The sequence below is a fragment of the Sinohyriopsis cumingii genome, chromosome 1 (genome assembly GCF_028554795.1).
Source record: "Sinohyriopsis cumingii isolate HCF-2022 chromosome 1, ASM2855479v2, whole genome shotgun sequence".
NCBI classification, from domain to species: domain Eukaryota; kingdom Metazoa; phylum Mollusca; class Bivalvia; order Unionida; family Unionidae; genus Sinohyriopsis; species Sinohyriopsis cumingii.
The window spans coordinates 97,931,507-97,946,542 of record NC_142961.1 but is presented as its reverse complement, the minus strand read 5'-3'; the positions used below and the strand labels follow the sequence as shown (position 1 = coordinate 97,946,542).

Sequence of the window (15,036 nt, the reverse complement as noted above, 5' to 3'; positions counted from 1 at the left end):
ATACCATTTTCATCTTCTTGAATCAAAACTGCTCCAAGCCCAACATCACTTGCATCAACAGACAGTTTAAACGATTGGCTAAAATTTGGTGCTGTAAGAATTGCCGCACTTTTCAGTATGGATTTCAACTGGTCAAAAGCCCCCTGACATTTTTCAGTCCAAAGGATCTTCTTTTTCTTACTCAATAAATTTGACAGGGGTTCAGCAATTAAATAAAAATTGGAACAAAATTTTCGATAGTATCCAGCCATTTCTAAAAATCACATCAGTTGCTTTTTATTAACAGGCACGATAAATTTAGAGATAGCCTTGACCTTAGCATCTACAGGTTTAACTTGTCCATGTCCCACGATGTGTCATAGAAAAGTTACACTAGCACGGCAAAACTCACTTTTAGATAAACTAATTGTCAAACTTGCATCTGTGACTGTCAAAGAATTTCCGAATTGTTGCTAAATGTTCTTTCCAGGAGTTGTTGTAGAAGAAGGTGATGAACTACGGTAAACTTCAAAATGTTGTAGTGCCAATATCAATGCCAAACATTCCTTCTTGATTGTTGAATACTTTCTTTGATACTTATTTAATATCTTAGAATAATAGCACACTGGATGATTAATACCACGTTCATCTTCTTGAATCAAAACTGCTCCAACCCCAACATCACTTGCATCAACAAACAGTTTAAAAGATTGGCTGAAATTTGGAGCTGTAAGAACTGGTACTCTTTTAAGTATGGCTTTCAACTTGTCAAAGACTTCCTGACATTTTTCAGTCCAAAGGAATTTGTTTTTCTTACTCAATAAATTTGTCATGGTTTCAGCAGTGTTAGAAAAACTGGAACAAAATTTTTGATAGTATCTGGCCATATCCAAAAATTGCATCAGTTGCTTTTTTATTAACAGGCACGGGAAATTCAGATATAGCATTGACCTTAGCATCTATAGGTTTAACTTTTCCATGTCCCATGATGTGTCCCAGAAATGTAACACTAGCACGGCAGAACTCACTTTTCGATAAATTAATTGTCAAACATGCATCTGTGAGTCTGTCAAAGAATTTCTGAATCATTGCTAAATGTTCTTTCCAGGTGTCATTGTAGATAATGACATCATCAGTGTAAGCATGACAATTGTCTAGACCAGAGGTAATCATGTTCATGAGGCATTGAAATGTACTCGGCGACCCTTTCATTCGAAACGGCATTACTTTATATTGGTAAAGTCCATTTGAGTCACGAATGTCAAAATTTCCTTTGCTCTTTCCGTTAGTTGAATCTGCCAAAATCCTTTGTGAAGGTCAAATTTGGTGACATACTTGGCATTCCCAATCTTATCAATACAGTCATTGATTCTTGGTAATGGGAATGAATCTGTTTTGTCACATTATTCGCCTTCCTATAATCAGTACACATACGGAAAGTTTTATCTGACTTTGGAACAAGTATGCATGGTGAACTCCAGTCACTTTTACTGGGCTGTATAAAATCATTCTCCAGCAAGTATTGAATTTCCTTTTTCAAGTATTCCTGTTTGAGAGGGTTCATCCTGTGCAGGTGTTGTTTGACAGGTTTGGAATTCACAATTTCAACATCATGGAAAATTTTGTTTGTCCTTGTAGGAACATCTGGAAATAAGTGTTCATATTCAAATAATAACTGTTTAAGTTCATTTCTTTCTTGCTCTTGTTTCTGGTCCAGATCTTTCATAATTTCTGAATTCCAAAGATTTGTCACTCCAGTGTCATAGAATCTGATGATATTCCTTCACTTAAATCTTCACTGAGTGGGACAGGTACAAATAAATTAATTGCATGTTTAACTTGGCTATGTCTTTCAGTATACCCTTTTAGCATGTTAATGTGACAGAGTTGATTTTGTTTACGCCTCGCAAGAGTATTTATGATGTAATTTAAATCATTTATTTTCCTGTCAGCTGTGTTGGGACCATAGTACTTGGCCTGAAGAGGATTTTTTGTTATTGGCAAGAGAGCTAGGACTCTATCACCAGGCTGAAAACTCCTTTCCTTTGAGTTTTTATCATATCTTAACTTCATTTTGGATTGAGTAGAGTGCAGATTTTCTCTTGCGACCTCACAAGCCTTTGACAACTTGTATTTAAAATTAGAAACATAATCAAGAAGATTAATTTAAGAATCTTCATTAGAAAGAAGTTTTTCTTTCAATAACTTCAATGGTCCTCGCATAGTATGTCCAAAAACCAGTTCAAAAGGACTGAAACCTAAAGATTCTTGAACTGATTCCCTAATAGCAAACAGTAATAATTGAATGCCTTCATTCCAATCTTTACCCGTATCAAAACAATATGATCGAATCATATTTTTTAAAGTCTTATGGAATCTTTCTAATGCACCTTGGCTCTCAGGGTGATAGGCAGAAGATTTAAATTGTTGAATGCCTAATTCATACCTAACTTGCTGGAAAATTTCAGACATGAAATTTGAGCCTTGATCAGATTGAATGGACTTAGGAAGGCCAAATTGAGTAAAAAACTTTATCAAAGCTTATACTATTGTTTTAGATTTTATATTCCTCAAGGGAATTGCTTCTGGAAACCTTGTTGATGCACACATAATGGTCAACAGGTATTGGTTACCTAATTCTACTAAATGGTTCGTCAAAGGCAGGAATAGGTTGTAGATGAGCCTTGGGAATTTTCTGATTTGGTTTTCCTACCATTTGACATGTATGACAAGATCTAAAGTATTTACCAACATCACTCTTGATTTTTGGCCAACAGAAATGAGTTAAGATCTTGTGATAAGTTTGATTGATCCCTAAATGACCAGCGATTGGAGTTTCATGGGCCAGACTAAGTATTTCCTGTCTATAATGTTTTGGAACTACAATTTGATAGTTCACTGACCATTCGTCATCAGCAGGTACCTTGGGAGGTCTCCATTTTCTCATAAGAATTCCATTTTTAATGAAATAACAGACAGGAACTTCATTAGCTTCAGTTTCACTAATGGCCTTCTGAAACAAACAGGAGATCTCAGGATCTTATTCCTGTTCAACGACAAGTGATTGTCATTTATCACCCTGATCAGAATAAAGAGAATGAGTTGTTAAAAGAGGATCACTGTGATCAGTACTTTCTGATTGATCCAAACAAGGAGTGAAAGTGACCTAATCAAAAGCCTGACCAATACATGTGTCAGCTAAAGGAATGCTGCCCTTATCAACATCATTCTCAAGAGCTTTCTTTGCCATAGCTCTGGTAACAGCACAAGCTGTAAATACATCGAGGAATTCTTTTTCAATTGGATTGACTTTCTGATGCAAGCAAGGCTTGTCATTTACAAGTGGATTAACCACAACTTTTTTTTCAGATAGGTCATTGCCTAGTAATAAATGAATGCCCTCAGTGGGTAAAACAGAGACCATTCTGACTGTCACGGGTCCTGAAACTAAGTCTGATGACAAATTTACACAATGGAGAGGAACATCAACAAAGCCGCACTCTACTCCCTGAATAAGAACACTCTCATTAGAAGAAGACCTCTCAGAAAAAGGCAAACTACCCAACAATAAAAGACTTTGAGAAGCTCCTGTGTCTCTTAAAATTTTAATAGGGATAGGATTGGCTGAATCACCCAAAAGTGATATAGAAACCTTTGATATGAATGGTTCATAATTCTCCATAATCAAATCAGACTGGGGTTTGTTAGACCCAACAAATGTATTGCTTTCAATACATGACTGTGACTTGACCTCTTAGAAATAAGAGCATTTGGAATAGGTCTGACTAGATTCTGATGCCTATTTGAGTTTTAGAAGGGCTTGTCTTAGGCTGAAATACTTTTCTGCCAAAAGACTGTTGAGTAGAAGTCTTATTTACAAAAGGAACTTTATGAGTTAAAGAATACTCATCAGCAGCACGAGCAGCAGTTTCCAAGGTTTCAATCTGATGCTCATCAAGATAAGACTTAATGTCACTATGGACAGAGTTTTTGAAATCTTCAAGTAATACAAGTTGTTTGAGACTTCATAATCTCGTTCAGCTTTCTTGGCTAAGCACCTATCTATCAAATAATTGCTCTTTTTCTCTAGCAAATTCGACATGAGTTTGTCCAGCTTCTTTTCAGTAGTTTCTGAATTTTTGCAGATAAGCTTCAGGGACTAACTCATAACCCCTTAGGATGCATTCTTTAACACATTAGGTAAGAAAGAATTCTGTTGGGTTTTGGGTCAAAGATCAAGTTCACAGTATCTGAAGAAGAAATAATGTAATTTTGCATAATAACTTTTGTTGTAGATCACATGCATTGATTGGAATATGTGGAGGATTTGTACTTAAAGTATGGAAGGGATTTATTGATTTTGGGATCAGAAACATCAGAAGTCATTGCCATTGTGGCTGAAAGAAAAATTGTTTTAGCAGAATAACTTTTGTTCCAGCGTAAATTCCTTGACCAGACTTTGTGGATAACTTGAATATAGGATAGCAAGCCTATAGATTATGGAATCTTAAGGTCAAAGGTCACAGGCATGATAAATCTGTTAAGAAAATAATGGTTTCTACACATTTAAATTTAGGTTAAGTCTACATACTTAAATCAAAGGTCAAGATCATTAAAACCTGCTGGTCAATAATCCCCAGTATCAGCCATGCCATACCACTGCCAGCATAGGGGATTATTAAACATTGGGTGGAAGGACAATATGCTGTGTGTGGTACTCATGGTATGTGACCACAATGGTAGCCTAAGTGGTTAGGTTGTGGGTTTGAACTCTGGCCAAGTCATACCAAAGACTTACAAAAAATGGTACTAGCACCTATCTCACTTCGCGCTTAGCATTAAGAGGATAGTAGTGTTAGGACTGGTCAGCTTGGTGTCAGAATAATGTGACTGGGTGGGACATGATGCCACATGTCTGTGAAAAGATGCCTCAGCGCTGGATATCACTATAAACTGCAACACTGCTGACATTGTAGCGATATGACTGAAACTTTTGTAAAGCTACATTAAAAATCTAAATCACACACAAACATACACAAAAAATACATCCTTTCTGTTACGTCTGACTTTAAAAATTAAAATATTGTCAAAACTATCATAGGCAAGATAATACAAAATCTCATGTTGAGGGAGACTTTTGATAATAAAACCAGGTTCAGGCCCAATTCTGTTCATTCTATTGGTAATTTCAAGCAAGCACTATTCCTGTGGGGGATTTTGATGATAGATCAGGACTGGTGATCATACCATTGATGGTAGATCAGGACTAGAGGGCATAATGTTCGTACGGTTGATTAGGACTAGCAATCATGACAGTCGGATGGTAGATCAGGACTGGAGATTATAACACTGATGGCAGATCACAACTGGCAATCATAACACAAATGGTAGATCAGGACTAGAGATCATAACACTAATGGTAGATAAGGACTAGTGATCATAACACAAATGGTAGATCAGGACTAGAGATCATAACACTGATGGTAGATCAGGACTAGAGATCATAACACTAATTGTAGATAAGGACTAGTGATCATAACACAAATGGTAGATCACGACTAGAGATCATAACACTGATGGTAGATAAGGACTAGTGATCATAACACAAATTGTAGATCAGGACTAGAGATTATGACACTGATGGTAGATTAGAACTGGCAATCATAACACAAATGGACTAGAGATCATAATGCTCTGGGTTTGTACCTGAGATTGAGTTTCCACTATCAGCTAGTCAGAGACAATTTTTCAGATGTAATACTATTTGTTATAAGTGAACACAAAATCTCCAACTCAGACTGAAACTTGAGTTTTGTTATTTCCATGCCAGGGTCTTTGCCATTTATATATGATGGGCATGACAAACAATGTACTTGAGTTTTGTTATTTCCATGCCAGGGTCTTTGCCATTATAATTGATGGGGATGGTAGACACGGTACTTGAGTTTTGGTATTTCCATGCCAGGGTCTTTGCTATTTATATATGATGGGCATGATAGACACAGTACTTGAGTTTTGTTATTTCCATGCCAGGGTCTTTGCTGTTTATATATGATGGGCATGACAAACAATGTACTTGAGTTTTGTTATTTCCATGCCAGGGTCTTTGCCATTTATATTTGATGGGCATGGTAGACACGGTACTTGAGTTTTGGTATTTCCATGCCAGGGTCTTTGCCATTTATATTTGATGGGCATGGTAGACACAGTACTTGAGTTTTCTTATTTCCATGCCAGGGTCTTTGCCATTTATATTTGATGGGCATGGTAGACACGGTACTTGAGTTTTCTTATTTCCATGCCTGGGTCTTTGCCATTTATATTTGACAGGCATGGTAGACACAGTACTTGAGTTTTCTTATTCTCATGCCAAAGTCTTTGTCATTTACATTTGATGGGCATGGTAGACACAGTACTTGAGTTTTCTTATTTCCATGCCTGGGTCTTTGCCATTTATATTTGATGGGCATGGTAGACACAGTACTTCTTGAGTTTTCTATTCTCATGCCAAAGTCTTTGTCATTTACATTTGATGGGCATGGTAGACACAGTACTTGAGTTTTCTTATTTCCATGCCTGGGTCTTTGCCATTTATATTTGACGGGCATGGTAGACACAGTACTTGAGTTTTCTTATTTCCATGCCTGGGTCTTTGCCATTTATATTTCACGGGCATGATAGACACAGTACTTGAGTTTTTTCGAGTCTCAGATTTAGCTAATGTGGGTATGTGAGAAAGCTTGCCAGTAGCCTCTCGTGGGTTTGTGGTTCCTTCCGAGGTTTTCCTGGGTTCTTTCTCCACCATTAATACTGGCCGCCATGTATAGCCAATTGTGTGCTGAAAAATGACGTTAAACTCTACAACAACAACAACAACTTGAGTTCTATTTACACGCCAGGGTCTTTGCCATTTATATATGATGGGCATGACAAACATTGTACTTGAGTTTTGTTATTTCCATGCCAGAGTCTTTGCCATTTATATTTAATGGGCATGATGAACACAGTACTTGAGTTTTCTTATTTCCATGCCAGGGTCTTTGCCATTTACATTTGATGGGCATGGTAGACACAGTACTTGAGTTTTCTTATTTCCATGCCAGGGTCTTTGCCATTTACATTTGATGGGCATGGTAGACACAGTACTTGAGTTTTCTTATTTCCATGCCAGGGTCTTTGCCATTTACATTTGATGGGCATGGTAGACACTACTTGAGTTTTCTTATTTCCATGCCAGGGTCTTTGCCATTTACATTTGATGGGCATGGTAGACACAGTACTTGAGTTTTCTTATTCTCATGTCAAAGTCTTTGTCATTTACATTTGATGGGCACGATAGACACAGTACTCGAGTTTTCTTATTTCCGTGCCAGGGTCTTTGCCATTTACATTTGATGGGCATGGTAGACACAGTACTTGAGTTTTCTTATTCTCATGCCAAAGTCTTTGTCATTTACATTTGATGGGCACGATAGACACAGTACTCGAGTTTTCTTATTTCCATGCCAAAGTCTTTGCCATTTACATTTGATGGGCATGGTAGATACAGTACTTGAGTTTTCTTATTTCCATGCCAGGGTCTTTGCCATTTACATTTGATGGGCATGGTAGACACAGTACATGAGTTTTCTTATTCTTATGCCAAAGTCTTTGCCATTTACATTTGATGGGCATGGTAGACACAGTACTTGAGTTTTCTTATTTCCATGCCAGGGTCTTTGCCATTTACATTTGATGGGCATGGTAAACACAATACTTCAGTAGTGATCTGGTCAGGCAAATGATAACTTGTACAAGAAAGGATTAAGCAAAGAATTTTAAATTATACATTATTAAGTGGAATCTGCATGTTTTGTTGAAAATACTAGATTAGATTTCCAAGTCTTTGTACCTAAATAAGGTTTGATGGAATATTTTAATGCAGGACAGACTCCATGTGAGTTTTCTTAAAACAATTATATTTCTGAGTGGAACAATACTGATAGAGGGTGGGAGACTTTTCAATGTTAATGTTTCCTGTTGAGATTTTGTAGAACTCTTTCATTGTATATGAAAAAGTCAGTTGATATTTTTACTCTGTTTTTGTGTTCACAAACATCAACATTTTCACAGGAATAAAATTTTTATAAATTTGGTGAAAAACTAAATTGCTGCTGAGTTTTGATATGCATGATGCCAATATGTAATTAGCTAAAATGTTGTCTGCAGCATGTATAATTTATTTGATGTATTGCTATTTCTATGTTCAGATTTTGATTTTGTATGCTTACGCATCTCTACACTAAGGCCTCTTGTTATTAAAATTGCTAAGCATTATCTGTTCTATGATTTACAGTACATAGAAATGATTATATTTTAATATTAGTAATGTTTACTTTTGTTATACAGATGCCCCAGTCTGCAGATGTTGTCCATTGACAAATGTGACAGATTGACAGATGAAGCCTTCTCTAAAATTATACAAAATTCTCCAAAACTTTCCTCACTGACAATTCAGAGCAATTTGATGTTATGGTATGATAACATTTTTTCACATATTTAATATGAAATGCACAACATAATTATGATATACTTTTCCATATTTATGACATGAATGAATACTCATTTGGGGGAGCAGACATTCATTTGCAGTACAGTAAATTTGTGTCATGAAATCAATAATTTATCCAAATAATTCTTTTAGCCATGATGTAAACAGTGTATTGCTAAGGAGGAACCTTGATACCATATATACTTTCTTATAAGTCTGATCTCATTGCAAAGTACATATACCCTGATCTGCCATTGCATAATGCACCAGCAGATCTGGATCTGTGCAGTTTGTTAAGAGTAATCAGTAGAACAAAAAACATAGACCTTGATCTGTAGGTATGTACCTTATGTGACAGCAAATCAGGGTCTGTGTTGTTTGCAGTTTTACTCGACTTGTAAGCCAGTATATACAGTTTTACTATCTATATTGAGCCGCAGACTAGGCAGTGTCTGCTGTTATGATTGGTGTTTCGAGAAGCAAGAATTATGTTCTAGTAATACACCTGCTTTTGCACTTTCGAAGCTTTGAATTGTATCTCTTGTCCTGGAAGGTGTATGGTGTGTGCTACTTGTTTGAAGGCTATGATTTTCTCCTGGGTCCCCAGTTGTTCCCACCTTAAAGACAACTTCACATCAACATCAGAGCCGTCAAGAGTTTCAGAATTTTATGTAAGCTAAAACATGTACAGTGCACAATCAGTGTCAAAGTTTAAGTAAAGAAAGTACTGAGTTGTTGATATATCCCTCTGAGCTTGATTTCTTTATCAGTGGATAAAATCCTGCATTTAATTGTAAATCCTGTTTCTACTGATCTAATTGGATAAAATATAAATTGGAATAAAAGCTGAACAATCAGCATTTAGTTATTTAAGTTAAAGTTAAAAGAAATACTTTTGAAATAAGAGTCAGATATTCATGGCCTTGATTTTTTTTTTGAGTATGACTGACAGTATATATATTTTAATTGTACTTATATTTTGAATATGAAAGTAAGTGGAATTCATTACTGTAACTCCTTTTCACTAAGGCGTGTCAAAAGCTTCACAGACTGATGCATGCTGGGAGTGTACTTAATTTAATTTAGTTGATGCTTTTTGTTAGGACTTATGTTCATTAGGCTTTATATTAGCAATAAGTGAAAATGGCTTCCAGAGATGCATAAAATGTTATTTTGTCATTCTGTATTAAGTAAACATATTTTGATAACACTTAGACTATAATGTTCTACAAAAAGTGCATTCACATTTTAAGTGTAATATGAATACACTTGAGAATAATTTCTTTTTTCTCCAGGAACCTTGTATTACCAGCAGAGATTGAAAAATGTGTCCTGACAAATATTAAAAAGTTGAATCAGATCCAAGCTGAAAAACCTATTAGGATAAAGCATCTTACATTGAATCATCTTCCAAAGGTAAGATTTATGGTCACCTGTTTTTACAAAAGTAAGATTTGTTATCATTGACAAAGATAAGATTTAATGTCATCTAAGGAAAGTTAATATTTATTGTCATCTGTCTAAACAAAGGTAAAATTATTTGTCATCTATCTTAAAAAAGGTAAGATCTATTCTCATCTGTCTAAAGAAAGGTAAGATTTATTGTCATCTAACAATGGTAATATTTATTGTCATCTATCTAAACAAAGGTAAGATTTTATTGTCATCTAACAACAGTAAGATTTATTGCCATCTGTCTAAACAAAGGTAAGATTTATTGTCATATTTTCATGAGGAAAGGTAAGATTAATTGTCATCTAACAGAGGTAGGATATATGGTAAAACCTGTTATGAGAGACTGCCCCTTCTGCCAACAAAAAGTGGTTTCTCAAGACAGGTGGTCTGTCATAGCAGATTTGTGCAAAAAGACCAGTTTCTAAGGTCCAGTTTCAGAACAATTTCAAGAAAATAACCACAATCACTATATACATATTCTATTCTTTATTAATAATTCTTGCTGAAATATTGTATGCATTCATCTAAAAACAAAATTATATAGCAATAAAGCTGTACTTCTATCATTAAACATGAAATCACATTTACATTTGAAGATCACATATTTTAGCATATGAGATCATTTCTGAATTACTCGCTTTCCTTTATAACAACCTAAATTTGTTTTACCAATGTTTAAACTGCTTTTCTGCAAGTGGTCTGCTTTTTTTCCACTTCTTTCGGTTACAGTAATTATTTTCTCCAGCCTTAAAATTTGTCTCTTTTTAGTTTGTCCATTGTTATTAAGATTCTAGGTGTTAAAATTATTAGTGCTCAATGTAATATCAAATGTAAAGATGGTATTGACTGGGCTGTGGGAAAATATGAAAAATCGAAACATGTGCATTACATATCAAACAATTAATGAAATAAAAAGAAACAATTATCTCATCCAGAAACAGAACCATTTACTCAGAAAAAAAGTCAAAAGTCAACACCAACTTGAATAGACAACAGCTTTGTGATTGGGGTAATCACTTAACATCTGGGGGAAATACAACAAACATCACAAGTCTGGAACACTATAAATCTAATCCCACAAATGATTCTTCCTTGCTGGTTTAATAGACAATGACCTTATTCACCCCCGGCAATATGGATTAACTCTATAGACAAACAATATATGTGACCACTACGTCAACTTTGGCACTACAGCAGCAATTTGTGACATGTACATTAGCCTGGTTTATGGACTGTAGTATCTATCACTGGTAGCAACAATACTTTTTTTAATATTCCTTTTATGTTTGTTTTTTATCAGAACAATCATTACTAATCAAGCGGTTGTTGTAACAGTTGATTACATATAGGTCAGTGGTGTACTCGTGATACAGTCATTGATAGGGAAGCTGGGTCCTACAGTGAGGCTGGGAAGCAGGCTAAGTGCAGGAATAATTAGTCTGGTTCCCTGCTTTTTATGCTCCCTGTGATGCTCATCCCTATACAAATAGTGAAGAACAACACAGGGAGCATACAAAGCAGGGAACCAGACTAAGAAATAATCTACATATACTTTAGTCTGGTTTACGATATAAACTATAGGCTTAACTATATAAAAAATTCAGGCGTTGGTAACCAGCCTATTTTTTTATTTTATTTCTTTAAATTTAGAACGGTATGAGCAGTCTTTTTTATGAGGATTAAATAAAGGTTGATGGAGTTTATCCTCATTTTTGTGATGCATTGTTCATAGCAGTGTCAAATACATATTTTGCCAATACATCACGGTCGCTGGTTGCATTCAGCAGTTGGTCGCTCATAGCAGAGTGCTTATATAATAAAATAGATTCGTGCATTACGATTGTGGTTGGAAATGACAGCTGGTCACTCATAGCAGAGGTCATTCATAGCAGTTTTTACTGTATTATCATCTGTTTAAAAAGAGGTGTGATTTATTTTCATGTCCAAGAAAAGGTAAGATTTACTGTCATCTGTCTAAGGAAAGGTAAAATTTATTGTCATATGTTGAAGTAAAGGTAAGATTTATTGTCATATGTTGAAGAAAAGGTAAGATTTATTGTCACCTGTCTAAACCATCTGGCTAAACAAAGATAATATTTATTGTTATCTGTCTAAACAGAGGTAAGTTCTATAGCATCAAGGATAGCATTTATATTTTGCCTTGATTTCAGTATGTTGCCTAAAATGTGTCATATATTTTAAAATGAATTAAACAGAGGATATATCTGTCTTCAGAATAGATACAAATACATCTGTCTACACTGGCCATCCATAGGAATGTCTGTCTTCAGAGTAGATACAAATACAACTGTCTACAGTGGCCATCCATAGGAATATCTGTCTTCAGAGTAGATACAAATACAACTGTCTACACTGGCCATCCATAGGAATATCTGTCTTCAGAGTAGATACAAATACAACTGTCTACACTGGCCATCCATAGGAATATCTGTCTTCAGAATAGATACAAATACAACTGTCTACAGTGGCCATCCATAGGAATATCTGTCTTCAGAGTAGATACAAATACAACTGTCTACAGTGGCCATCCATAGGAATATCTGTCTTCAGAGTAGATACAAATACAACTGTCTACAGTGGCCATCCATAGGAATATCTGTCTTCAGAGTAGATAAAAAATACAACTGTCTACAGTGGCCATCCATAGGAATATCTGTCTTCAGAGTAGATAAAAAATACAACTGTCTACAGTGGCCATCCATAGGAATATCTGTCTTCAGAGTAGATAAAAAATACAACTGTCTACAGTGGCCATCCTTAGGAATATCTGTCTTCAGAGTACAACTGTCTACAGTGGTCATCCATAGAAAAAGGCCAATTGGCCTTTGTAGACAATTCACTACACTTAATATTGCAACATTGAAACATGTTAATGAGGTATTAAAATGAAATCATACATGCAATAATGTCAGACTATAATTTATAAGCATTTACAGCAGAAAACAAAGTACTGTATGCTTGCAAATCAACAAATGGAAAGAAAGAAAAAACAAATATGAAAATGTAGTCATTGATGGAAAGGAGTTCGGATGGGGGTAAATAAAAGGCTTTTAACTTCAGCTCACATAATAACAAAATACATACTGTAGAGATAACAGTTAAGAATGAGACAAAAGTAGCAATCAAATGGATCTTTTAGGTGTAATTTATTGACGACCTTGAAGATCTCCACATTGACCTCAACCAGTTGCAAGGGTTTACCCATTAATAATGAAGTTTGATTTCAGAAGGTAACATATTTTGTACCATCTTTGAGAAAATGCTTTGTGTTTTCAGCTTCACTGCTAAATAACAAATGTATTTTTTATATAAAAAGATCAAAGTTTAATAAACTATAGCCAAATCAAAGTCTTTTGTGCATAATTTGTGCTAGTCTTTCTCTGTGACAGTAATAGATTGGGCATTTTTGAACAATATATTTGATTGTGATTTAAAATAATATAATGAAGGGTTGTTTTCAATTTCCAAAGAGTGGATACCCCATTCTGCAATAGACAATTGGCAGAATCAAAGCCAGCATGTATCCTGGATCCATGCCATGATACCATGTTATCATTTTATATTTCTAGCATCTTGTTGAAAGCCTTTCCCACTTCTCCAAAATTCTAGCATATTTTATAGATTGTGTTGTACCACAAATGCATGTTCCATCTTTAGCTTGTATTTTTTTTTTCTATCTCATGCTGTGTGCACAGTTATCCTAGGTAATAAGCCCATACTCCAAAGGAGGTTGTATAAGTGTCAAATAAATAATTTCATTAAAAGCTGGGGATGTTGATCCCTTTGAGATTGATTTGGTTTTGTTTGGATTCAAATCAACAAACCATTGATTAGCCAATGAATTGATTTTAAATAGGTCTTCATTCAAAATACCAGTAGCCAGAGTCCTCAACAATAGTTTACAACAATGTATCATCAGCAAATAGTCTTTCTTCTGGACACATTATCAGTCACCATATCAACTCATGAACCCCTGCCACCTCTATAACTCATCATACTTTACCTTCCTCATCTCCCAGTGCCATGACAACATGGCGCAGTTTACCTAGCTTGTTTCCTGAGTGCAGAATCTGAGTGGCAGTATTAGTCTGGGCCTGTATCCCACATGATGAGTTAAATTAGCACAAACCATTGGTTGATTTCAAGTCATTTTCTAATTATGCAGGTAGCTTAACCAATAAAATTTTAGCTTACATAGATAGAGAGAACATTGCCAAACAAAGGGAACTTTTTTATATTTTGATAGCGGCAAAAATAGTGGAAATATTTAGATTAGAAAATGAAGAAAATTACGAGAATCATCCACTGGAAGTAGACTTGTACTTGACAGACTCTGACAGAGTATTCACATGAGGTTAAGTTTGCAAGAGAGATGACTAGAAGAATTTCTGTGTACATAAAATGGAATGAATTTCATATCTTGATAGTGTTAATTATTCAGTGTGAATTCATAATTCAATTTATGGATTATTCATGGCAAGAGAAACAAATTGGTAAGAGAATCATTTATTTTTATCTTTATGCATGCATTATATTTCTGCATGTAGCATGAAATTTATACCATTTTGTATGTAATTTTATTGAGAACTATTGTGCCAAATTTTAGCTTAATTGAAGGAAATAAATAAGAAAATAACATTTATTGCAAGTGGCTCCCTCTGTAAAAAATATGCAAGCCAAGTACTCTCAGCAAGTTTCAGTGATACAGGCACTGGTAAGGCTAACACTGCTCTAGGTGATCTCTCTGCATGTATGCTGTAGGGGAATGCCTAGCTGTTTGGCTCAGGGGTTATTGAGATAATGTAAATTAAAGTAACACTGGTTCAAGTATAGATCCCTGTGACACACCAGCCCTGACATATTGAATGTACCTGCAATACAAAGATCATATGTTCATTACAACATGGCTGAATGACAAATGTGCACAACAAATGATGATAGTAATGAATTCATTAGGGGAATAATTAAAATGTCAAAACAATATCTTGTTCATCAACTAAAGTTTAATTTAAAGATACAAACCAGTGACTACTACAGGCTGGGAGAAAGAA

The 15,036-nt window shown here is 35.1% G+C and overlaps 1 protein-coding gene across 1 annotated transcript in view; it reads left to right on the top strand.

Moving 5' to 3' along the window:
- Positions 1–15,036, top strand: part of LOC149807407 (uncharacterized) — a 113,614-nt gene that overhangs the window by 65,125 nt on the left and 33,453 nt on the right. The window contains exons 17-18 of the mRNA XM_089966457.1: positions 8,368–8,493; positions 9,805–9,925. Of these exons, the coding sequence (XP_089822583.1) occupies positions 8,368–8,493; positions 9,805–9,925 (247 nt within the window). The remainder of the gene's footprint in view (positions 1–8,367; positions 8,494–9,804; positions 9,926–15,036) is intronic.